Source organism: Phaeoacremonium minimum (genome assembly GCF_000392275.1).
Source record: "Phaeoacremonium minimum UCRPA7 unplaced genomic scaffold PA7_03_scaffold_132, whole genome shotgun sequence".
Lineage (NCBI taxonomy): Eukaryota > Fungi > Ascomycota > Sordariomycetes > Togniniales > Togniniaceae > Phaeoacremonium > Phaeoacremonium minimum.
Genome location: NW_006921039.1, coordinates 13,544 through 39,510, shown reverse-complemented (window position 1 = coordinate 39,510; position 25,967 = coordinate 13,544). Strand labels below are relative to the sequence as shown.

Sequence of the window (25,967 nt, the reverse complement as noted above, 5' to 3'; positions counted from 1 at the left end):
GTCCCCGAATCCTGCACGCCGTTGCTAAGACTTGTGTCTGCCCATGTCTCACAGATAAAGGAAGCGGCTGGGAGAAGACGGACGGCGAGGCAGTTAGAGCCCAATAGAGGTGATTCATCCCTACAGTCACCTTGCGATTTCTGACCGATTTGGCGACACGCCCGACAGTCGCCGAGAGACACAGGATCTGATACTGCAGCTGCATATCCAGCTTTAGCATCCACCATTAAGCAAGGAGATGAGGTCGCACAGAGAGCCGTTACTGCGCCCTAGGGCCATAGGTCGGAGAATTCTTTCAGACGTTGCCCTTGCTTGTTTCTCACTCGCCATGTCTTGTGGTTGATGAAAGGAGTGAGTAGTATTTAGTTGGGATATAAGTATGCTCAATTTGACCCCTTCTCTTCGCTTTTGTTATGGCCTGACCTCAATGCGATTTGCCTGCCATAATGCTTGAACAGTTTGCCCTTGCTCCAGGTTGTCACAATCATCCTATAAGCATCGCACAAGGTCCCTTGCAAAGCGATATTATTTGCAAACGCCATTTTCATGAAGATCATTCAAATACAGGTGTCATCAACAGGACATTATAGCATCTTCCATCCCTTCCATTACTCGTTTTTTCCCGATATGATTACTTGCATTATAATGCTCATAAGAGAGGCTCCTTCACTCCATATCATGATGCATGAGAGCAGTATGCCCCAACCAATATGAACCCTGGCTCTTTGTGCTCCAAATGAACTGGATAGAAGATCAAAACTTCTTTCTGACCACTCGAGAGCGAGGTGTTGGTGCTGGAGTGTACAAAGCGCTGATTGCCATGTCAGTCTCTCCTTCCCAGGAATTACCACAAAAAACAGAGACCACTTACCCGTTGTACGTCGGATCCGGCTCAGTAATAAAACCAGTTGTGTCCGTGTAATTGTCCGTATTTCCAGCAGCATTTCCCTGATATGGAATGCCCAAGATTTTGCAATTGTCTATATGGTCCTGGGGAAACTTGCGGCCTTTCAGAAGGTCAGGGGCCTCAATGATGGTGGCGGTCAATCCCATCTCGACGTGCCACTCAATGTGGCAGTGAAACAGGAAGACGCCTGGATTATCCGCCTTGAATCTCAAGACAGCATATGAATTGGCATTCACAGAGACTACATCCCTCATCGGCGGGTTCTTAGTGCCGCCGGCACGTCCTGACCACTTACCCGCGCCGCTACTAGGACGATCTATCACCTGAAACTGGTGCCCGTGAAGATGGAATGGATGGATAGCCGCGTCAAGATTATTGATGACAATGTCGACTACGTCGTTGTGTTTGGCAATGAAAGGGTGAACAGCCCCATAAACAATGGGGTTGGCATTGTCATCGCCAGTGGTTGCAGCCGTATATAAGGTAGGTACCTTCTGCGGTATGTATGGAGAGCCATTGAAACATGAACGCGGCAAACCATTATCATCTAAACAGAAAGAGAAGTCGAGTTGGATGGTTTGAGCAACGGGACTAAATTGAGCGGCACCATTATATGGCGCGAAATGCGAATCGTCAGCGGGACGCCAGACATCAACAACGTCCACGCCAGTGTTATTGGTCTTGCCGTCCATAACCAGATACCCGGTAGCATTGTGGGGGAACACCGGGGCCGGGTCATTCTTGAAGTCGCGGTTGATATCCAGCGAGAAGAGATACGGGTAGTTGCGGCGATCTCGGTCAATAGCCGAGATAAGGACGTCATACCGCTGGGCAGGAGCGATACGAAGCTGATATGCTTGGGTCTGTTTGACATACGAGCCATCATTCATGATGACTTGCATATTATGCGAGTCAAAATGGAGGAAGGCCGACGCAAATGCAGCAAAGCTGATAATTCGCAAGCGATACGTCTTGCCCTTGATAAACTTAATGTCTCGACTGCCTCCCTCATTTACGAGCAGAGTGTCTGGAAACGGCGGGAGAAAGTTGGTATTGCTGGTCACGAACATTGCTCGGACAAGGTCAATAGTTTGACTATGATACCTGTCGAACCATTAGGGAAAGTCTTGTGAGGTCTAGTTAGACAATATAGACATACCAGTCCGTGACTGTGAGGATCACTTCTTCATCGTATTTCCCAGCATAGGGATCAAGAGGGTCATGTACAATTAACGGCCCCCGGAGACCATCCGGATACTGACCCATGTTATGGGAGTGATACCAGTATGTTCCCGGAGCATCAGCCTATTATCTGAAATTAGTATCGTGTCCTTCATTTCAGATAGACATGAAGCTCACCAAAAAGCTATATGTGATGGAAGACCCGGGAGGAACTGGGCATTGCGTAACACCGCTGGGGCCGTCCATCTCGTTGGTAGAGATCTGGTTAATTCCGTGGAAGTGTACGCCGGTTGTCTCATTGCCTAACTTGTTGTTTAGGTGTACAACGATGGTATCGCCAACAGTTGCCTCAATCTTTGGACATGGCCATTGTCCATTGATACCGATAACGGGCCTAGCGAAGCCATCTGGAGCAGCGTTCACCCATGTGATATCCCAGTTGTAAGTCACGACCCCTGCCCAGGCAGAGCTGGCAAGAGCCAGGAACTGGGCGACACGGCACGTGAACATGGCGCCGACGTGGCTATGAAAGATGCAGAAGAAGGACGGAAAGCTCTGAACGAGTGAAGAAACGAGAGTTAAGATGAAGAGACGCGAAAGGGGTATATGCTCAAGCAGAACATTAAGAATCAGCTAAACAAGAAAGAGATCATCATCCTACATACACATGGAGCCGGGAGTTCTGCTGGTTTTAACGGCTAGCTGGAAGGGCAGCATCTCAAAAAGCGCTTGCAGTGTGACTTGACCATATCAAATCCAGGTGGCCGGGTTCCGATATGAGACTTTGCCTCAAACGCAGAGCTCATGGTCATCAGAACGACTACTACTTCGGGCTAGTGTTATGTGGAGGCTGAGATGGCCGATGGCGCTTCCCTGGATGTAGTTGGGGAGCGAGTTGCATCCATGATGGTGGGAAATGAGTGGCTGCATGACGGATGTCCGTCGTGCAAACTCGTACACTAGCTTCTGGCTTACTAGCATGTGTGCAGTTGTAAGACGCCTTTGCTTCGTGTTGGGTGGGATCTCCTCCTCCATTACTCTGACCCTGAGCTTGGAAATAACAGAAGGGAAGGGGTTTGCCCGAGGCCCCAAGGGTCACCCGCACAAGTAGCTTGTTCCGAGACAGACCACCCCGGAGGTGATCGGTTGACGGAACCTGATCCCGGTCATGAGATGGTAGCATAGAGATGCAATGTACCACTAGTACAGATCTCTCCTTTACGAGTCATCGCAGACTGCTCAGAGAAATGGCAACATTTCTACATACTGCATGCCCGAAGACAAGGCTCTCATGTGGTCAGCCCAAAATCCCGCCTGCAGACGGTGTAGCTGCCGTTGAGGATCCTTTGGAGTGGTCGTGGATGGTTATGATTTGCACGAGGTTGCCACAATCTTACAGCTTTTCGAGAACGGTTAAGGTCTGCACAAGGTTCAGAACAATAACCCGGTCTTGGCTGCAGCACAAGAAGAAAGAAAGAAGAAAAACAAGAAGCCTCAAGACGTGGAGACGCAAAGCACATGCATCTTCAGCCCACGAAGCCACAGAGCATCCGAATTCAATTTTGGCTGCCGTGGCGTAGTTGGCTGTTCCCTCAGCCGAGAACTCACAGAGATGTTGGAGTCATTGATTTTACATTCTATCACTGTGCTCAGCTCTAAACGGCTCGTAACCAGCGCAACGGCCGTGCACCTCGTGATTGTTTTGAAGGGTTGGGTTAGAAGAAGCAAATGCGCCTACAGAGGCTTGAGCCACAAATCGTCCCAAAGCTGGAGCCTTGTTTCTCTTAGGTGTGTAGAACAAGAAATAAATGGATCACAAGCTTGTTTCCATCTGGGAGATCCTCTGCACGGGTGGGCTCAGTACCGCCCGTCCCACAGATGTGTAACTATGCACGCGCAATGGAGTGAACGCACGATAACGTGTGGCTTGCTGCTTGTTAATGTTGTTCATCATCATTTCAAAAAAAATCCGAGCGGAGCGGAGCTGCTTGCCTGGGGTGGGCTGGGGAAAGTGAAGAGGAGTTGGCCCGAGTATGCAAGTGACTACTGTACAATGCTTTGGTAACTTGTAAGACAAGCGACTTGATCGGCAGGAACCCATCGAGCCACCTTGCTTCGGTTCACGCCGGGTGCTCGACCTAGCGTCAAGTTGAACGGGAGAAGACTTGACTGGGAGGGTTAAGGGTGGAAAATGACAGCGAATAATGCTATTCAAGGAGTGAAGTTGAAAGAGAGTGAATAGGCGACTAGCTGCCATGATTGCCGAAAATAGCGTCGAATCTTGCGGCGATCCGCGCCGCTATTTGGGACAAGCTCCAATCTATGTCCGACACCAATGGGCTGAATACCGAGAGGCCAATCAGTAACCTGACAATTGAGATCCTACCTGCTGGACTGCTCCAACATCACCGAGAAACCCTGTACCCGCAGGCGAGTTGCATTATATCGCTCAGTCAGATCGACCTGGCGTCAGACTTGATCAGGGCACCTTCTCTGAAGTTTCCCGGTGGATGTGGCATTTTTTCTCGAATATCAACAGACAAGCAAAGGAGGAGGGTTAGATCAGGCTGCCTTTCATGTGGCTCAGCTGCGGCGCTCGGTATCACGACAACGATTTCCATGGTCTCATCAGCCCGAGCTGGGAGCGGATCAAGAATAATTTGAGACATGTTTCGCACAACAATCGGAAACATAATTCTCGGAGCATTAATATAGGAAGGGGCTTGGATTGCCATGCCTGCTATTTGTTATGTAATTCATACGATGAACACAAGGAAATGATTTCTGGAACTGTCAGATGCAACGACAGTTCATTCGGGACAGCCATCGAGCTTGCCGTGAGCAAGGCCGAATGGCGGTTCGTGTTGGACCCTTACGGCGCCATCAGGAATTTTGATGCATAAGTTCCGGGGGGAAGCCCACGCTATGGCGCGGGAAATGCAGCCCTGGGTCCGTAGTGCAGCCAGTGACGGCCATTGCTTTGCACCTAGTTTTGTCAAGTTGCTCTTCTATCATTGACATAAGACTGGGCAAAGTACGTGACATCATTGCGCGAATCCCCCTCGGCCTTGGGCTGCAGCTTGGCCCGTATCGGTGAGGTGAGCCCACCTACCTCACTCAACATTAGGTATTTTGCATCTATACGCGATGACCGTGAGATGCTGTTGGCTCGACCTGCATATGAAGATAAGCAATTCAGAACTGAGAAGCTGCAGTGATGCGGGGCACGCAGATCAGACTATCGAACAGACACAGGGACCGAAGGTGTCGTCTCATCCGCAACATGGCCGCCATTTCTAGGACGTACATATATTTTCGAGCATATTGTGGAGACTTCTCAATCGTACAGAGTAAGCCACGGGTTATAGAACGTAGGTGAAGTAGCCTTCTGAATACGAGGAATGGCGGTGGCTCACATCGCAAGCCGTGTGCGTATGGTTGTAGCCAAGAGAAGACCAGCTTGAGAGGCACCAGTCCTGCTTGAAATGGACATCGAAATGATTACGGTTGAGCCTGGATATTGCAAGGACCATCGCTCCAGTGGTTGTCGAGTTTCGGACGGCACTTCTCGGCTGCTTGCCTTAGCCTCAGACGGTGAAACCTGTAGATGTTGTGTTGCTCATGTATCTGTTGCATTAAGCCGAAAAGCTTGAAATGCTCTTCCCGAACCCCATACAATATATTTTCGTTATCTCCAACCCAGGCGAAAGGATTGTTAATATAAAAGTCACGAAATTCGGGTCGGTACATTACAGGGAAGGGAGACACCGCAGCCTTGTTTATATTTGGGTGTCATAGTTGTGGATTGGGTCTATTGTTGGCTGTCCGCATTGCATTAGTATCCTCCAGACCTCTGCTTCAACGAGAGCCATGGCTTATAGATGCCAGTTACTGCGAAATATGGATGGCTTCGCCCGACGAACGGTATTCGGCAACAACTGCACCAGTATATTGTTTATCTGACATTTTTCAATATGAAGGTGGACTAACGGGAGACGCTATGAAAGAGAATATCAATTATTATGCTGTATCATGTTACCAGCATGCCTTCACGGGTTGCGATGTTGGTTTTCAGGACCCGGCAGGCATGAATACCATTCAAATGGATTGGTGTATTCTCTCATGGCCTTGGAATATTGCGATCATCAAGTCACTTGATCTCTCATATGGGCGGTTGCGATGTGTTGATGTGGTGGTTTCGTTTGGTCATTTGAGCAAGACAAGCCTCGACGGGAAGGCCGATTGTGCGACCTTACACGAGAGACGAACATACTATCGACCTCCCAAGGCTGGCGCATGTCACCGAAAGCTCAGAAGCGTGGCAAAAGTCACAAGGTATGGCATGCATTGCCAGAGCTCCATCTATCCGTCATAGGAAATCGCTCGACATGACCGTTGTGAATGCCTTGGGCAGTAACAGCAATTCGATACAGGAAGGTATACAGAGACTGGCGAGAAGGTTTCGAACGTTCTCACATCGGCCGTCATCGCGACAGTTGCTGTCTTACTCTATTTGGGCTTCCTTGGCTCGAGCTGCGAGCATACACTTCGAAGCGAAGTGCTCTTCATCGGATGATGAAGACGGGTAGAGTTCAGATGAGAGGTTATGAGTCAGCAAGTGGTGAACGCAATATGCCTACCAGCAAAAGTACACCTCCGCTAGGGTAATAAATGTTATTTTAGCAAGGTGAATTACCAGAAACTCAGGGTTGGGAATACTTGATTGGGGCTTTGAAGATTCTGATTATTTCTGTACCCCCCCTGGTCTTGACAAAAGGAGCAAGTCCTTTGTCTGAAAAGCCATGATTCCTACTTAGAATTAATAACTATTACCCTGGCGGAGGTGTACATCAATATCCACAAGGTTTTCTTATTGTTAACAGTGCTGACTTCCAGTCGATTACCAGGTTTTATCAGTCAGTGTTAGTGCATTTCAGCCGGAAATAGGTATACTGTTTTGTCAGACAAGTTAGCAAGTTGAGGGGCGAACTATGCACATCATCCGGTCTATCAAGATAAGATGTCAAGAAGTAGCTGGCAACACAAGCACTGGGCTTCGCAAAGGATGAAGAGGAATGACTTGTGCATGCTTCCTAGGCAAGCTATGCCAATGCCTCAAATGGCACTGGTTTACCTCATGAGCATCGATATACTGAAATTTACGACACGCATCTTTCCAAGCGTGAAACTTCCATTAAGTATTTGATCTTGTTAAATTGGAATGGCAATTTGCGCAGGTTGAGCAGCTTGACTTAAATAATGATGATTCCATGGTCTTGACTCCCCGTGACACGTTTGACAAGTCCCCTGTCCAAGAGCTCCACACCAGGCAATTTACCCGCTGATGTCAGCTTTGCGGCGTAGAGCTTTAGCGACTGCGAACTTCCCGACCTGCAACCACAGATCTCGAAATGGGTATATTCCCTGAAGGCGGCCGCTTCAAGCATTTTTGAAAACCAAACAGCGTCGAGGGCCTAGAAGATATCTAGAGCCTGAGCGACCCAAATCCGACATCATCCAAACCCAAGCCCCAGCCGTCACTGGCACCAAGACAGCATCATGAAGCCTGCGATTGCCATTCCGGCGACCCTAGCACTGGTCTACCGTGCTTATTCCAAGAAGTCGTTGACACCTGCTGGCATCGTCGCAGCGACTTTGACGGCCATTGCTCATGCAGTTCATCCGTGGAATATGCCTTTTGTTCTGCTATGCGTTTTCTTTCTCGCTGGCACACGAGTTACTCATGTTGGAGCTACCCCGCGATCGAGCTCCAGATACTCCTAGCTAACAATACCATCTACAGGTAAAGGAGGATGTCAAGGCAAAATTGACGATGCCCTCAAAGGGCACAGCCGGCGGTGAAGGGCCGCGAACCCACGTTCAAGGTGTGTGCTATACATTACATCTTCTCTTCTGTGATTGAGCTAACGAAGGATGTCCCACAGTGTTTGCCAATTCGATTGTCGCCTCCGTCTTGAGCCTCCTACACGCATATCAACTCCACCAACGCAAGCAAGCTATCGTCGAACGACAAGAACTGCCCTCCGGCTCCTTTTGCTATTCTTGGGGCGGCGATCTGCTTGTCATTGGCATCATTGCGAACTATGCATGCGTAGCCGCCGATACGTTCTCCTCGGAGCTTGGTATCCTAGCGAAGGGCTACCCTCGCCTGATCACATCCCCCACATTACGAAAGGTGCCTCCCGGAACCAACGGCGGCGTCACGTTGACGGGCTTAGCTGCCGGCTTGCTGGGTAGCATGATTCTTGTCGTGTCGGCCGTCTTGTTTCTGCCCCTATGCAACGAGCAGACAGCGGGGAAGGTGGCCGGTGGTAGCCCGTGGACACAGCAGCAGCGAAATGTGCTGATGATTGGACTCACATTGTGGGGTGCTCTGGGAAGCTTGGTAGATAGCTTCCTCGGCGGCATGTTCCAGCGCAGTGTGAAGGACGTGCGAAGCGGAAAGATCGTAGAAGGCGAAGGCGGTGTCCGCGTCTTGGTCTCGTCACCGCCTGCAAGCGCCGGTGTCAGTTCTAGTAATGCTGAGCATCATGCGAGAAGAGCGGAGATCAAGGCAGCCTTACTGGGTGGAGAGGGCAAGAACGCTGTAGAAAAGACCGACGCCACTGTGTTCGAAGACCATGACACTGATAAGTACAGTGCCAAGGATAAGCATAGGAAGCCAAGTTTTGGCGACGAGAAGCCCACTAGGATCGTGGAGAGTGGATGGGATTTGCTGGACAATAACGACGTGAACTTCTTGATGGCTTTCAGTATGAGCATGGGCGCGATGGGAGTTGCGGCATGGTATTGGGGTATCGCCCCTGAGAGCATCCTTGCTCTTTGAACAATTCGATAATGCCGCGAACTTCTTGAGCCTCTCGTACCTCGGCTGCAATCAACATGATTACTATCCTGTCTGTAACATAGTTTTAATGCTGAGGTCTTATTTAGAGGCATGAGAATAATAACGAATCGAAGGTATCAAGTCGGTCAGTGAATCATCATTTTTGAGGTGCACCACGCACCATGGCCGCAAAGCATGCACGTTTCTGGCCTTTGACTGCGGCTTATAATCCAGGACAACAAGAAAGACAAATACGTGCGACCATAGTCAGTAGAAAATATGGCATCCCGTCCGCTCTGCCTTAATCAAGCTGCTGAACGCCAGACTAGTAGTTGGGTCGGTGACGACCAGCGAATCCCTGGTGTTGCACGTTGTTTTTTTCTTCCTTTTTTTTATCTTCTCTACTATTCTATTTACTCATCGTTATGCCACGGAACTGCCAAGTTCTTTGTCTACTATAAGGATTAATACTGCAGAGGTGACAAAGTAACTGACCAGAGTGTTCGTAACGCTGTATCTATTCACAGCTTCGGCTGAGCGATAGTGACCATATAAATGAATTCAAGACCAACTTCCAGCGGATATTCAATGTTATGTTGCTAATTATTATCGTTGCTCGCGATACTAAGGAGGGTTTGACATGTTCATGGTCGCCTTTTCAACAGCCTCCAATATGGAGACATATTCCCTAGTACGACCCCAAGCTATAGATATTGCGTTCAATATCTTTCTGCCTTCCCTTAAAATTCTAGTTGGCCCCTTTGGCGAGCAAATGTCGCCCACTCCAGTGATATGTGCTCGCATGACGGATGGCTTGCCTGATCGTACAAATAGTTGTACCATCTCATCATCGTTCGGACGATCCAGACGGATAAATGTCGGCTCATCGTCCATTGTCAGAGTCGACCCTGGCGACGGCTGGACAGTGACTTGCGACTCGCGGGTTCGCATCGACTCTGGCGATTGCCGCACAGGACCGTTATACCTGTCCCCATAATATCCAATGCCACGATTTTGTGCTTCAGTCCCGGGACTATTCCGTCTAGAAGCGCTCCCGCTCCTAGTTTCATTCTCACTGGTATTTAAATCCTGCCGTATTTGTCTTGGAGATGCACGAGAGGCATACGAGCTGTACGCCCAGAGGGTTAATATGGCCAGGAACACCGAAGCCGGCTCGTAGAACGCCATCTTGGAATACCGTCTGATGTGCCACAGGAAGCACCCACAGTGAAGGACGCACAATCTCGCTTTATGCTACATGAGCAAGTCAGTGAATTGTTGATGAAGACAGAACCATAGGGGGTACCTCGTCCCGTTGAGCCCATTGCAGGATCTCACGCTCAGCCTCCCGACCATCTTCCCTGCTTGGAAGAGGTATTTCCAGGACGCTCACTTGAGCTAACGACGCGATGGATAGCGCAAGCTTCCGAATACTTCCGTGTGGACTAAGAAGAACTACACGAGACATATGTAGATGCATCACAGTTGGATGCTCAGCTCCCGCCAGCTGCGCTATCTTCCCATTTGCAGCCCAGTGAAGGACATCAACACAGTCTAGGCTGGCGTTTCTCCAGCTTGCAAATGCCGGGTTCTCGGGCAACCCCTTGCGAGATGGCTGCTCAGGTATAGACGGCTCAGAACGCACGCCTGCCCTCACTTCATGTGGCATACGTTGGGCTGATGGGGTCCAGAACGATAACCCGCGGCTAAAGTAGGCTTTGACCTGAAATAGCTCGCTATAAACGCCATGCAGGGTGAGAATGCGGCTATACTCGCCAAGATCCGTCTTCAGAGTTTTATCAATGAAGAGTGTCTGGACGGCCACGGCTAGTGAAGGATTTCCTACATAACGTTAGCCATATATAAATAGTGGGCGATCGCCTCCCACACAATAATGCCTCTTTGATTTAAAATTTCAAGCAAACCGATTCTATACACGAAAGCGGAACATGGAATAAGAAGGAATAACTCTTAAAAATCAAAATTGACTAATGACATACGGTCATATTTCTTGGCTAGATCTGCCCACTCAGCAAATCCTGGTGCATCCCACAATGCGTCTTGCGGGAGATCGGCCTTGGCCATCTCGAGAGACATCAAAGGCTTCGACTCGAAGTGATAGACTGCCATGCAATCAAGTAGCTAGAGTTTATGAGTAAAGCTTTTGAGGGACGGATATTTACAAAGAATACATACCCAAATTGCATAGCCTACACGACGTTTGGTTTCTGCTTCGACCCAGCGTTTCCACTGATGCTCCAAAGAAATTCTTGGATCTGAGCTATCGTTGACACGAATATTATCCTGGTCGGCAATGATTTCCACCGAGGTTGGTTCCAAAAGCCCAGCACTGTGTACCAGGTCGCATAGAAGGCTCTGCCTGCTTCTTGCCTTCGATACCTGCTCCGATATCCCATAGTATGAGAGTCCGACGTGACCAAGAAAGCATGTTTGAACCATCTCTAGACTCGTTGACAAATGAGCACGATTTTCCGTTTCAGTATTGATTACTCTCCTTAGAAACTCATGCAAGGGGGGAATATACTCGGAAAAATCTTGAGTTTGAGTATACTGACAACCAATGGTAGCGACAGCAAGGGCCAACTGCCATGACTTGTTGATATCAAACAACTGGTTATGGAGAATTGGTAGTATTGGGTTGAAATATTCGAAGTAGAGGTGTATGAAGAGATCCATATGGTGCTTGAGCGGGAATACGGATTGGGAGAATGAAGGATAGACACCATCATGCTTGAGACAGATGCGATCGAAATGATGGATCATAGTCTCGTAGGTTTCGAGCTTTAGCAACTTCGTAGCTTCCAGTTCTGTTGTACTTGGTGTCAAGTAAGAAAGATCTCGGAAAGCGTGCCGACCCTTATTCTGGCTGGTATTTCTCCTCAAAGCTACATCGCTGGAAACGGTCGGCAGTGGCTTGGCACCGTAAATCACAGCAGCAGGGCGCCTCGATCGTACCGTGCAAGGGACACGAGCCCCATTTGTGCTTGTTGCATAGAGGCCCCCTGGACTAGCACGACCGGATTCTAGACTCCGTGAATGATGCGATGTAGTCGATATTGAACGTCCAGGCGTAGTCCCTGAATTGGAGCTTGGGTACGGCGTACCTTCTAAGGCAACTCGTAATTCTGACCCAGCACTATGTGGACTTAAAGAGGCGACGTCTTGGGGAGGTGGAAGTACATTCGAGAAGTCGACGCCGTCAGGGAAGAGCTCCATGGAACTGATACCCAAGCCTAGAATGGATGTGTAGTCGATATCGATCTCGTCATTGGCTGGGAGCCAATTAATGGGGAAGTCAAGAGACTGATCATATACATCGGTATTATAGCCAAACTCAGCAAGGCTGCTTGCTTCTAGGCTCATACTTTGATTTATAGGAGTGCCCATGGGAACGGTAAACATTGGGTATGGCGTTGCATCTTGGAGCCTATTAGTAGCTGAGTACGGTACAATATTAGCTTGCGTATCGGTGCCATGCGCTGGGTTGTATGGAACATCGGTTGTACTTGTGGTAGGCTCCGCTGCCGTCCCTGTAGTAAGGCTAAAACTCGCGAAATCATCACCTGCGACATGCTGGCGAGAAGTGGAAATAGAGTCTACACGATCTAGAGCGACTGTAGTACTCGGCATATTTCCGTGATTGGGGGAACCATCAGCAACAAAATTAACATCAGTATTGGTCGGATTCGGGGGGGCATCGATGTCCTGGACCTCATCCTCACTGGAGATGCTTCCAAATCTCTCATCATGCCTGAGAATACTGCGGCGCTTCCGTCGTTGCGGGGTTGGGTACGTGCACAAAAGGGATCGTAAGGAGCAACGTGAGCAAGGCTGTCCCTTCGTACACTTTTCTCGTGATTTCGCACATTCAACACATGCACGCTTTCGCGGCCCATTCTGGCCTGGAGGCGGCTCAGCTAATCGAGCTGGATGAGTGTGAATAGATGAGTGCCGTGCAAGGATATCACTAGGGCAAGTGAGTATGTACGATACATTTCCTCAAAACATCTCTTTCATGATGCGACATAGGCTCGTTCTAGCCCAGCAGACATACCTTCGAGCAAAGCTCTTGGAGCAAAAAGTGCAAGTGAAGCGCCTACCGGCATCGTGTATCCGCTGGTGGCGTTTAAGATGTTCTGGTCTCTTGAAATTGCTTGAGCATTGGCCACATTGGAATTTCTCGACGGCCGTTTCCTCAACGACAGGATCCATGGCCGTTCGCTGGAGACAGTCCTTTCAAATCATATATGGGATAATCAAGGCTATAAGAGGCTGAGACCTCTGTAGCCGTAGCTGTCTCATGAGTCCAATCTGCTGAGATTCGACTTAAGTAGGTGCATGACAGTAACGGTAGATTCCAACGTTGATTGAAAAAGAGCAACGTGAAGTCAGTTGAGTTGGAGAGTTGTCACGAGAGAAAGATTAATGAGGGGCCGAGGTGAGGAGAAGACAGGGGTTGTCATACAAGCGCGGAGAAATCTGGGGATTGGGGACTCTCATTGATGCGCTAAATGGACATAAAGCTTGCTTCATTACCTAGTCTAACCGCGAGTCGATTCTCAGATCTTTCACCGATGACGGTACGGGATAAATTTAAACAATATTCTTTCTACAACTATCACTAGGTCTCTAATGTCAAATCAGTTGGAGGTGAATATGCAACACTGCTCCAGATTTTGTTGCCCCTTCTTGAGGCTATCTGTTACTTAGTTAAGCTCGGAGCAAGCCGACCCGCATATGTCCATTTCCGCCTCTATTTGCCCTGAAGTAATAAGGTACGAAGATGAGGTCTATCTCTGAAGAAAATCGGATAGGTAGAGAGCTAGCTCCCGGCTCTTCACCAGATGGCTTGCTCTTCCATTGGTCAAGTGACCTCTGTAAGCCAACAGTCTTCAAGGCGACATAGGGTTCGTCTTGCTGCTCAAAGAATTGCTGCTCTTCATGTACCAAAGCATCCTCCTTGATAGCAATATTTTTGAAATGATCCTTCTCCCATGGGTTATCAACATCCTCGACACAGTAGACAATAGGTCCCCGAGCGAGTGTCAAGGTCCGCTGATTGGTGTAGGGGTGCGGCGCGATATATCGAGGCTCGAAGCCTTGAATAACCAAAGAGAAAGCGGGATTTGCGACCGTATATACAGGATCGAGAGTAAGGTAGCCGCCTTCGATCTTTGCAGACCTTGATGATGGGGTCAAGACAAACTTTCCCTGAGCCCAGCCCGGAATTCTGAGTTTTACTGTCGTTTGGACAGTCTCGGGGGCAGATAATTGAAACATTACGTTGCCCTCCCATGGCCAATTAGACTTCTGTTCTAAAGTTATACCTGTGCCCTCAACTTCAAACGCGAGTTTGGCTGTCGTGTATAGATGCACATTTATGAAAGCCTCTCGGCCTTTGCTGCCGAAATGCCACAGGTATCCTCCGAGACTGCCAAAAAGTCTGGTCACGTTTGGCGGACAACAGGAGCATTCAAACCATTCCTCTCTGATGCTCTTATTTTTATGCGAGCTCGCCAGTTGGTTCTCATATGTGAATCCTTTGCCATTCAAGCTCATAGCTGTCATGACATTGTTGTAAAGGCACAGTTCCATGATATCTGCGTAGCGAGCATTGAGGTGTAGCTCGAGCAGACGTTCTGCAAGCATCATAACACCAATAGAGGCGCATGTTTCAGCGTAGCAGCCTCCCTCATCAGTGCCTTGCGGCAGGAAGTAGTTTATGCCAAACCCTTCCCATTGCGCAATCGCACCGATGCCGCCGGTGAGGTACATTTTCTCATCAACCATATTGTCCCACAGGCGCTTCAGGGCGGTGAACCACTCCGCAGCTTTTGGTAGGGGCTGTTTCCCATCTTTCCAATCGAGGGCCACAAGATCAGCCACAGCGGTCAATAGATACATCGCTCGAACCGCATGTCCCTCGACTGTTTGTTGCTCTAGGATGGGAGCATGAGCTTGACAGTACCAGTAGTCCTGAGACATTGGGTAGGAATTAGGTCGCTTCCATGGGCTTTCGCCACGGAGCTCCATTTCCCAGTCGTAGTAGTGCTTCCCATCTTGACCAGTTGGGTTTCCCCGCTCTTCGAGAAAGAAGCGAGCCAGCTCGTAGGCCTCATGATTGCCAGTAGACTTATACAAACGAAGAAGGGCAAGCTCTATCTCCGGGTGCCCTGGATAGCCTTTGCGCTGCTTCGGTCCACGGCCAAATTCCTTGTGGATTAGACTGACGTATTTCTCCATGACCTCCAGCAGATCCTTGTTTTTGTAATGGTCGTAATGTGCGAGAGCTGCCTCTATGAGATGGCCACAATTGTACCTGTATGTTTTTAGTGAACTGGAACTTATACTAAATCGATGTAACTAACATCTCATGCATATCTCGGAGGTTTGTCCATCTCTTATCTGGTTCAACCACGATATAATGGAGGTTAAGGTAGCCATCTTCTTGCTGAGCGCTGCGTATCGTGCTCACGATATGCCTAACTGCCTCGTCTATGCCTTCATCATAAGTTTCATTCAGGAAATAGCAAGCACCTTCCATCCACTTTGCCAAGTCACTATCCCAGAACAAGTGAGGTGGGACGGGCCAATATCTCTTATCATCGTAGACAGGGTGCCACTTCAGCTTGAAACAGTCATAACGTCCCGTGCTCTTCAGCAGATCAAGTTGAGTTTGGAGCGTCACCTTAGAGATTGTGTTTCGACGGATCGACAATGTAGAGGGACCGTGGAAAGTGGTGTGCGAAAAGGCAGCTTGCGGATTGGACATCTTGGAAACAGGGTTGCTATCAGGGCGTATCTGAGCTTGCCCTAGATTCAATATTACACGCATGATGCGAAGAATCAAGGAGATGGTCTACAGAGACTATGACAGTGAAATAAAGCTGAGCCTCCGGAGATTCTTCCCGGGTAGCAGCAGCCTCGTCATCAGCCTGATGAGGAGAAGGGAGGGGAATATTTTGGAGGACTTCCTCGGGGGCTATTGCCCCATGACAGCTTTGCCATCTGCCGATACGCTGCCAGAGGATTCACCCATCAGAGTCAGTGATAGTCGTGAGATCTCCACTACACTTGGGCTACTTTGGCAGTTGCAGAAGAATCTCTCCCACCGGACAAGTCCTCGCATTCTCTCCGGTGGGATGCGGGGGCAAAGCTCCAGGAGGGACAATGGCGCATTTCGGGGTACGGGCCTGCTATTGATCCGGCTAGCCAATCACAATCAGTCTAGCTGTTGCCCGTCATCCAGAACATCCCGAATTTTGGAGGCAACATGAGCTCTAGGTAGCTGGATTTCGACTTTCTACATCAACGCGGCCGCCCTCCCAACATGGCAAGTCGACGCGATTTTCTCAGCCAGCCGGCACCTGAGAACTATGTCGCCGGTCTTGGTCGAGGTGCAACTGGTTTCACAACCAGATCCGATCTTGGACCGGCCCGTGAAGGTCCCAGTGAAGACCAGATCAAAGCTGCCGTCGCGAAAAGATCTGCGCAACTCGGTCTCACGGATGGGAAAGATGTTGCAGGCGACGACGAAGATGATGGCAGGTACCAGGACCCGGACAACGAAACGGGACTGTTTGCAGGCGGTATATATGAGAAAGACGACGAGGAAGCGGACCGCATCTGGCAGGAGGTAGATGATAAAATGGCAAGGCGTCGCCAGAAGCAAAGGTTAGTCGCATCTTTATTTCTTACACAGCCCTCGCATGCTCCCATACCGCTCCTACATACACTTCTCAAAGCATATGGTTTATCGTTTGTGATGATAGATGAGCAGAGTACCGACCAATATGTTTCTACCTACAGGGAAGCCCGCGAGCAAGCCGAACGCGACGAGTATGAGCGCAAAAATCCGAAGATCCAGCAGCAATTTGCAGATTTGAAACGAGCCCTCGGCACGGTCACCGACGAAGAGTGGGCAAATCTCCCGGATGTCAAAGACATGACCGGAAAGACAAAGCGAGAACGAGAGGCCCGACATCAGCGATTCTATGCCGTTCCAGATAGTGTGATCGCCGCTGCGAGTTCATCGGGAGAATTTGGTACGACTATTGTAGAGGACGGTGCTGGTGGCGACGCGAAGGATGGCGGCATGACAAACTTTGCGAAGATTGGTGCCGCGCGAGACAAAGTGCTCCAGGCAAGGCTTGATCAAGCTTCCCAGAGCAGCGGTACTGCGACCACCGTGGGCACCTCTACAAGTGTGGACCCTAAGGGTTACCTGACGAACTTGGCCAAGGTTGGAGACGTGAGCCAAGTCAGCGTAGGAGATGTTGACTTTGCACGGAAACTACTCAAATCAGCGGTGGAAACTAACCCTACAAATGCGCCGGGATGGATTGCCGCCGCTCGAGTTGAAGAACTTGCTGGCAAAATGGTTGCCGCCCGCAACATCATTGCTCGGGGTTGCAAAAATTGTCCAAAGAGCGAAGATGTGTGGTTGGAAAACATTCGACTCAATGATAGTCGTAATGCCAAGATTATCGCCGCAGAAGCCATCAAATCCAACACGCGATCAGTGCGCTTGTGGGTGGAAGCAATGAAGCTGGAGTCTGACCCGCGGTCGAAGAAGAAGGTTATCCGACACGCCCTAGACCATATTCCAGAGTCAGAAGCCCTGTGGAAGGAAGCCGTTAATCTAGAAGAGGATCCCGAGGACGCCAGATTACTCCTTGCGAAGGCAACTCAACTGATCCCGGCATCGGTTGACCTTTGGCTGGCGCTTGCGCGCCTTGAAACACCAGAGAATGCGAAGAAGGTTATCGACGCTGCTCGTAAAGCCATCCCTACCTCCCACGAGATTTGGATTGCTGGTGCCAGACTACTGGAACAGATGGGGCAGGGTACCAAGGTCAATCTCATGAAGCGTGCTGTACAAGTCCTGGCCAAAGAGTCTGCTATGCCCAAACGAGAAGAATGGATTGCTGAGGCCGAGAAGTGCGAAGACGAAGGTGCCATCATTACTTGCGGCAACATCATCAGAGAAACTCTTGGTTTCGGATTAGACGAAGATGATGACCGCAAGGACACGTGGATGGAGGATGCTAGGATGAGTATTGGTCGTGGCAAGTATGAGACCGCACGAGCCATCTATGCCTATGCACTCCGGGTATTTGTCAACAGCCGGACGCTATGGCTCGCTGCTGTAGATCTTGAGCGAAATCATGGCACCAAAGAAGCTCTATGGCAAGTTCTCGAGAAGGCCGTTGAAGCTTGCCCACACAGTGAAGTCCTCTGGATGATGCTTGCCAAGGAGAGGCTACTGGTTGGAGAGCTCGACGAGGCAAGAAAGGTGCTGGGTCGTGCTTTCAACCAAAATCCAAACAACGAAGACATTTGGCTTGCGGCTGTCAAGCTGGAAGCTGATCATGGCTTCACAGACCAGGCGCGCGAACTGCTGAAGACAGCCCGGCAGAACGCGCCGACAGATCGCGTCTGGATGAGAAGCGTTGCATTCGAACGGCAGCTTGACAACAGCGACGCTGCTCTCCATCTCGTCCAGGAAGCTCTCGAACTCTTCCCCGCGGCGCCAAAGTTGTGGATGATAAAGGGGCAAATTTACGAACATCTCGACGAGATACGTCAGGCAAGAGAAGCGTACAGCACAGGCGTCAAAGCCGTACCTTCGTCCGTACCGCTTTGGTTGCTCTATTCCCGCCTGGAAGAACGTGCAGGCGCTGTTGTCAAAGCACGCAGTGTCCTAGACCGAGCACGCCAAGCTATACCAAAGTCTCCTGAGCTGTGGTGTGAGCTCATCCGGGTTGAGAGACGCGCCGGCAACCTTCCCCAAGCGAAGAACCTAATGGCAACAGCACTACGTCAAATGCCTAAGAGCGGTCTGTTGTGGAGCGAACGTATCTGGCATCTCGAGCCCCGAACCCAGCGCAAGCCGCTCAGTCTGCAAGCGATCAAGGAGGTTGAGAATGACCCAATTCTCTTCGTTGCTGTCGCGAGAATTTTCTGGGGCGAGCGCAAGCTCGAGCGTGCTCAAAATTGGTTCGAGAAGGCCCTGATATTGGATGGTGACATGGGTGACACCTGGGCTTGGTATTACAAATTCCTCCTACAGCATGGCACGGATGAGAAGCGGGAAGATGTGATCTCAAAGTGCATTTCGAATGACCCTCGGCACGGCGAGTACTGGCAACCGATCGCGAAGGATCCGAAGAACTCGAAGAAGAGCGTTGAGGAGATATTAAAGCTAGTCACGGCGTCACTGCCGAACTGAGAAGTTGTTGGTTGTTTTAAGCAAGGCGTCAACTGTAAAGATAGCTAGGTCACTCAGGAGATTTGTTATAATAAAACGGCTAGAGGGACATCATTCAATAGTGTTCAGAACAGTGGTCAAAACTATCAGTTTCGATTCCTCAAGTAGACTATTCGTGCCTCAAGTATGGATGCATTGTCGAAAGAATTTCCCCGGTCCCTGTACAGATGATATAACAACAAGAGTCAAAAACACGTTGAGTTGGGATATCACATTGAACGCTTATTTTCCGCCGAACCAGCTCGAGATACCGCTCTTCGCCTTGGAAACGTCCTTCTCGACGGTGCGGTCGAAGTCATCCACCTTTTTCAGGGCGTTGGCCTTAGCCTCCTTCGCATAGGCCTCGGCCTCGCTCTTCGCCTTTGAGAATTCAGCGTTCGTCTTGGCAACCTGTACGCGCGCAAGGCAATCACGAAATCATTAGCCAGGTGTTCTTGAAGGGGGAGTCGGATGTCGAGAAGTGCATGTCAACCGGGTGTGTAGGAGTAGTAGGAGTAGCAGTAGTAGGAGTAGGAGTAGTAGGGTCCTCCATCAGTGCGACGAGGGGGCTGCTGCTGCTTCTTCTGCTGCTGCTTCTGCGAGCGGCGGCGGCATTGGCATAGGAACTTACGGCAGAGTCGACTTTGGCTCCGGCGTTGGCTCCAAACTTCTCGGCATCCTTCTCGAAGCGAGGCGCCTCGCCCTTGACCTTGGCAGAGACCTTGTGGACGTCGGCTGTGATGCGCAAGAGTGTGTCAGTATGCAGGTCAATTGACAACATGGCATCTGTGGCCGGGGCGTGGCATGACAGGAGTGTACGGACCCTCGAATTGCTTCTCCGCTGCCTTGGCGTTACCGCCCGAGTTGTAGAGGTAGTATCCAACACCACCAACGGCGGTCAGGCCGAGGACGAGGGGAGCTCGAGATCGCGACATTTTGCTTTTGGGGTAGGAAATGGGGATAGGCGAGATGAGTGTTGGTCGTGTTATGGTTTTTGTGATGTTGCAATTGTCGTTCGTTTCACTTGTCAAAGATGCGAAGGAGGGGTTGGAGGAGGTAGGAAGGGAAGGTTTATTACTGGATGGTAACGGAATGGATGGATGGCATGATTTATTATAAGGAGGCAGGCCCGGTACGTAGGTATGCGACGCACCGAGTGACCAGGAGATGGCAGTCTGAGAGAAGTGACATGTGGTGTGCCTCATTCGCTCCTGTTACTGCTACATCCGGTGGTATACGGAATACATGAAATACATGACGTAGCGTACAGCGGGGCCTGGCCCAGTGCGGTCCAAAAATGCCCTAGCGAGCCTAGCTTTTTCTCTGCTCTTACCTGCCGAATCCACTCTCTCCGCGTCTCCACAGGTCACCCGTTGCTCGATTCCAGATTCCAGCATTGCTAGACCCCCGCCCCTGGCTAACATTGAGGCGCTTTCCGATTGAACCATTGGCAGAGTGCAGAGTTGGTGGAATTGCATCTGACCTGGGCTGAAAGCTCATCTTGACGATGTCGGTTCAGGTGAAGAATGGAAAATGCTCCTATTAACCATGCCATGGCCGTCCGTTGCTCTTCAGATTACCTAACGAAGCAGGTTCAGAATCTTGTCTCTCTTGGCCACTTCAAGTCGAAGCCAGTAGCCCACACGCAAGACCTTACTTCTTCTATCTCAGTAGCCGTACGCTTAGATAACTGCAGCAATATATATATATATATATATATACCTATAACAGTGTCTCTGTTCTCCACTTCAATTTTGTTTGCAGAATTGTTAAGCTTCAGTGTTAGCAACTACTAAGACATTGAATTGCATCGTGTGCTGAGCTCAGTTGGGGAGGGAGGTATGATCTCCACCTGCCAGCATTACATCATCGGCCCTTCCCCAAAATTTCTAGGCCAGGATCAAGAATGCATTAGCTTACCTTCCCTGTAAAGAATCCCTAACCTGATCGATCGCCTGTAAGTCTAGCAGTCTCGTAGCAAGCTTCGTCACTCGCTTCTGAAGAGCTCTGTTGGCGGACGAACACATTGTGAGATTTCGGAATCGCTTCATTCTTTTCCATCATCTTCTTTCGTCTCGTCTGCACCAATTTCTACTACCCGCAGAAGCTGCTGTTGTATGCGACCCAATGTCTGTGCTGAAATCGCTGTCGTGATCGTGTCCCACCTTCGGCAACGCGCCGGCTAGGCACTGCCCACTTGGTGGCTTTCCCAACCAACTTCGTCATCTAGGCGGAAGCCCACTACTAAATACTCTTCACCCTCTGGCCAGGCAAGGCTACTGTTTGAACCAACTCTGCCCGAGCAACCTTAGCTTCCGTTTCAAACCTACAAGTCTCTGCATGTTTACTACTACTCGGAAGCTCTTTTCGCTATGCTGAAGCTCTGCTTTAGCTGCCATGCCCAAGATCAAGACACGCAGCTCGCGCAGAGTTCCGGGGCTGAAAGACGATGACTATGATCATGAAATCACCCTCGTCGACCACTCGGCGTCCGCTGCCACGTCCCGAGCCTTGTCCCCAGAGTCTGGAGAAGGTCGAGCCTCAAGCCCCTCAGCGAATCCACCCAGTCCTGAGCCTGGACCGTCCACGTCTCGCCGAACACCTACGCAGTCGCCAAGACTCTCCGTTGACCGTGCGTCCTCAAAGTCTTCAAAGTCTTCCAAGTCCTCGAGGGGCAGGTCGTCGTCATCTCTTAAAAAAGGACCATCCGTTCAGGTAGAAGGTAAATCATATTGGACCTCCTACACGAGACGGCAGTTGTTAACGGGCCAGCAGAGCCAACACCACTAGATCGACAGCCTGTGATCCTGCGGCAACATAGTCGAAAGAAGCCTGCGTCACCCGAATCAGCAATTGACATACTTTACGAAAACGAACGAGGTGGCTTTCTCTGCGGCCTCCCCTTATTCTCCTCCAAAGCTTTAGGGAACCTCGATCCACCACCATGGACGAATTATGCCCACAAGCCGAGCCCGACGGACACAAATACAGCACAAGTCCCAGATCCTAGTTGGGAATGGGTCTGGCCGGATTGGAGGGTAAATCATGACGAGGGCGTCGACGAGAACGGCTGGGAGTACTCCTTCATGTTTTCCAAGAAATTCTCCTGGCACGGCCCAAGCTGGTGGAACTCGTTCGTAAGGAGACGTGCGTGGATTCGAAAGCGAATAAAGAGGGAATCGGTCAAGCTGACGGACCCTCATCTCCTCAACACGCAGTACTTCAGCGTGCAACCGGCCTCGCAGCTCGACCGGAGTCCTAGCAGAACTAGTAGAGCCAGCAGCCGTGTCACGGGCAAAGCAAGCATGAGTCAGATGTCTCGCATCTCGACGGAAATTGAAATAGCGAAAATGGATATTGAGGACCTTGATATGTTAATGGAAGTCCTACGGATCTCGCGCATTGATCGCGAGAAGATCGAGGCGGTGGAGAGTTACCTCGTGCATAACACCGACGAGCTGGCGGAGCTCGAGAAGGAAATGCATGAGATTATGGCAATATTTGTTTTCCAAGCATCGCGAAGGGTTCTTTTAACGAAACTTACAGAAGCATATGATCACGCTGTCAAGGATCAAAAGGAACACGATACGGCAGAACTGCGCCGCAAGGCGGAGAACTTGAAAGCGGCTATCAAGCATGGAGATGAAGAAATAAGGAGATTGGAATACTGGAGCGATGTGAAAGGGATGGTGAATAGTGGCCAGACGAGAACGGCTGTTGATAAGAACAAAGGCTGGGATGATAGCTGGCAGGGGCTGGACCATAGCGGTCCGGCCGAACCAGACACAACTCCTTCCAAAGAGTAGGATAATATAATATACGCCTTCGATACCCAGTTACTGAATATCGCTTCTGTCATCAGTGATTCTCAAGTGATCATTGTCAATTTTCCGTTAATATCTTATCTGGTCTGTAACCTAATGGCTAATAGACTAGCTCCGCCCATTCTTCTTTTTAGAGAAGAGGACCAGCTAACCTATACCAGAGCCAATATCTAGCGACTTTCTTGATATTTGAACCGCGTCTTTACTTCTACACAGCCCAAGGAGGCATTCAATCTTCCGTACGCCAACCTGGGGTCTATTCATGGCAGATTCTCCTCGCCCTCTAGAATTCGAACACCTAGCTCTGGAGACATACTCCATTCTCAGGGGCTGGTGCTCTATGCCCGGCCGCCGCGCTTGGGTCGTTGACCTCCGCCTAAGGCGCTGCTAAAGCCTCCTCGGCCACGATTGCTGCCGCCTCCACCGCGTGGCGGGCCCTGGCCTTGGTAGCTCTGACCTTGCCCCTGCCCTTGTCCCTGTCCCTGTTGACGGCCGCCGCCGGGGCCGAAGAAGCTCTGCATTTGCTGCTGGTTGTTATCCCTTGCAGGCAGCTGGTCACGACGCGGGCGGCCTCGTTTGGGGTTCGGATTGTTGTTTTGCTGACCGGCCGGACGCGGTGGAAGCGTGGCATGACCCGGGACCGGTGCAGGCGGCGGTGGTCCGGGTGGCAGGGGAGGGTTTACTGGCGCATCGGCTGCCTGCTTTGGCCTGCGCGGCCGTCCGCGTTTGGTCTTCCCGTTTCGCAATACTATCGCGTTCTGGTCGTCCGCCGGGCCCCGAGGGGGGTTGAAGGCCTGTGCGTTTGGCTGCGAGTTGAAGTCTATGTTCGACGAGATTCGAATCTGCCCCGGACCCTGCTGCCTCTGCACAGGCGCCTTGATGAAGGCGTTCTCTGCTTCGTCGTCGCTATCGTCGAAGAAGATGTGTGTCTGCGGGACGATGCTTCGGCCAGGGATATTAGGTCGGTCAGGGGCTGCCGTCACAACAGGAAGAGGACTCTCGTAGACGAGCGCGACGAAAGGGCTCTCGGGATCAATGTACAGATCTAGACTCCGCTTCGTCCAGGTCTCTTTCGGATTGTTGTCATACCTGTTAACCTGTATACCACAGTCTCCTCCATAGTGGCCCTCTTGGCCACAGCTGTAGCAGAAGACGGGAAGCTTGTTGACCTTGCGAATGCTATCTGTATCCGGGTGGTAGCTTCGCCAGATTTCAGGACAATTGTCCTCGAAATGGTCAGCGCCCTGGCAGAATGCGCATTCAATGAAACCCTCCTCGCCAGGCGCCAGAGCCAGCTTCTCCTTGCAGCTGGCCTTTGTATGGCCGAGTTGCTGACATTTCCCACAGCGTCGGCGCGAGGGACACTCATAGAAGAAGTGTGCTTCTTGACAGAATTTGCAGGTCTTGTCAGGACAAGCATCCTCGCGATGGCCCAGTGAAGCGCAGGTAAGACAGAACTCAGCATCGTCCGCAATGCCCGGATAGTAGCGGTGAATCAGAGAGTGGCCTTGCTGAGGGGGGCCATGGTGGCTTTCCGTCATCTCAATGTCTTGAGATCCAACGGGCCGTGCGATCTCAGGAATCGATTCAACCTCGCCTTCCTCAATTTGCGCAGTGGTTGCAGGTTTTGGTGCATTTTGTGTCGATACCTGAGGATCACCTAGAGCTGTGATAACAAGACCACGTAGTTTGCCCTGGCTCCTGTAGTCTGTAGCAGCGGCCTTGATATTCTTGCGAAAGGTCTTCGACAGGGTAGGAAGCTGCTCGGTATAATGTTGGTACGCATCCCAAACAAATCGCTCAACCTTAACGGGCGAATTGCGAAGGTGCTGCTTGTTGGCTGCGAGGAAATCTCTGCACCACTCTTCGAACTTCAGGCTCCAGTTCAGGAAGCGGCCAACTCCGACCTGAAAGTCAGAACTGAGAGCTGGTAGGGCCCATGGATGTCTGTCGCGAACAAACGGTTTGATCTCTTTTAGTGTGAGAGCTTGAACGGCGATCTCTATTTTCTGGCGATCTTCGAGCGTGAGAGGTTTGGTCCCTTGTCGCTCCGCCTTTGACTGCGTCGGAAGCTCAGAATTATCCATATCGGCAGTATTTTCCGGTGGAGAATATGCTGGGGATTCTGAGTTTCCACGCGTGTCGTTTGAGGGGTTTGTGACACTCTTGTCAGACTCCGCTGTTGGTGTTTGTGTCGGCGAGGCGTTCGCAGCCTGGAAGCTAGAGGAGAGGTTTGTTTTCCCTGTCTGCTTGAGCTTAGGCAAACCCAAGCCCGAGGAAGCACCAAACGACGTCCTCAACCCACTACTGACACCCTTGTTCCAGCCTTGAGGTACCTTGGGCGGCTCAGACATCGCGTGTGCAGGTTCTTCCTCTGCATCCTCTTCTTTATCTGACTCGGCATTTTCTTGCTCATCATCACTACTCGAGCTGGACTCGATAATCTCGCCCTCATCAACGTCATCAGAAACAGACTTGGCATCTAACGATTCTAGCCTTGCCCTTTTACGAGGGAAGGTAGACGTTCGACCCTGGTCTGAGTCGTCAGTCGCCTCGCCACTCTCCAGCTCTGAATCATCTTCAGCCGCCCGTTTCTGTGACGTTGAATCCGGGATATCAAGATCTTGACCCACGACCGATTCCTGGGCGTCCGCCAAAGAAGGCTCCTGTTCTGCCACAGTGTTGTCTACCATCATGAAGACTAGTCATACACATGCGGCTAATTTTTGACAGAGCAATGGTACTGTAATAAAGTTCGGCAAAAACGATTCCTCTCGTATGCTGAACCACTGCTCTTGACGATAAGGAAAAAATTCTCCCGCGGTACACCAGTGCCGGGCAAAGCACAAACGGCTTTACGCTCCTGGCCTCTCCCACTGCAAAGGGAACCCTTCACCACTCCAGGCTCAATAATTACAGTCCGACAAGGCTGTTGAT

At 50.6% G+C, this 25,967-nt stretch overlaps 5 protein-coding genes across 5 annotated transcripts; 2 read left to right on the top strand and 3 right to left on the bottom strand.

The window, feature by feature from the left end:
* Positions 1-867: 867 nt before the first annotated feature.
* UCRPA7_1773 (putative iron transport multicopper oxidase fet3 protein) lies at positions 868-2,599 on the bottom strand (the record flags this gene model as incomplete). The annotated part of the gene is made up of 3 exons (XM_007914352.1): positions 868-2,011; positions 2,067-2,212; positions 2,267-2,599. 3 exons carry the CDS (start codon positions 2,597-2,599, stop codon positions 868-870), a joined length of 1,623 nt encoding a protein of 540 aa, XP_007912543.1.
* Positions 2,600-7,648: 5,049 nt separating this feature from the next.
* On the top strand, positions 7,649-8,936 carry UCRPA7_1772 (putative integral membrane protein duf92 protein; the record flags this gene model as incomplete). The annotated part of the gene is made up of 3 exons (XM_007914351.1): positions 7,649-7,765; positions 7,893-7,974; positions 8,035-8,936. The coding sequence occupies 3 exons, from the start codon at positions 7,649-7,651 to the stop codon at positions 8,934-8,936; spliced, it is 1,101 nt and encodes a 366-aa protein (XP_007912542.1).
* A 7,351-nt stretch (positions 8,937-16,287) lies between these two features.
* On the top strand, positions 16,288-19,188 carry UCRPA7_1771 (putative pre-mrna-splicing factor prp1 protein; the record flags this gene model as incomplete). The annotated part of the gene is made up of 1 exon (XM_007914350.1): positions 16,288-19,188. The coding sequence occupies one exon, from the start codon at positions 16,288-16,290 to the stop codon at positions 19,186-19,188; it is 2,901 nt and encodes a 966-aa protein (XP_007912541.1).
* Positions 19,189-19,449: 261 nt separating this feature from the next.
* Positions 19,450-20,141, bottom strand: UCRPA7_1770 (putative calcofluor white hypersensitive protein; the record flags this gene model as incomplete). Its single annotated transcript, XM_007914349.1, has 3 exons — positions 19,450-19,617; positions 19,838-19,941; positions 20,030-20,141. The coding sequence occupies 3 exons, from the start codon at positions 20,139-20,141 to the stop codon at positions 19,450-19,452; spliced, it is 384 nt and encodes a 127-aa protein (XP_007912540.1).
* Positions 20,142-23,368: 3,227 nt separating this feature from the next.
* UCRPA7_1769 (putative zinc knuckle domain-containing protein) lies at positions 23,369-25,723 on the bottom strand (the record flags this gene model as incomplete). The annotated part of the gene is made up of 1 exon (XM_007914348.1): positions 23,369-25,723. The coding sequence occupies one exon, from the start codon at positions 25,721-25,723 to the stop codon at positions 23,369-23,371; it is 2,355 nt and encodes a 784-aa protein (XP_007912539.1).
* Positions 25,724-25,967: the final 244 nt, after the last annotated feature.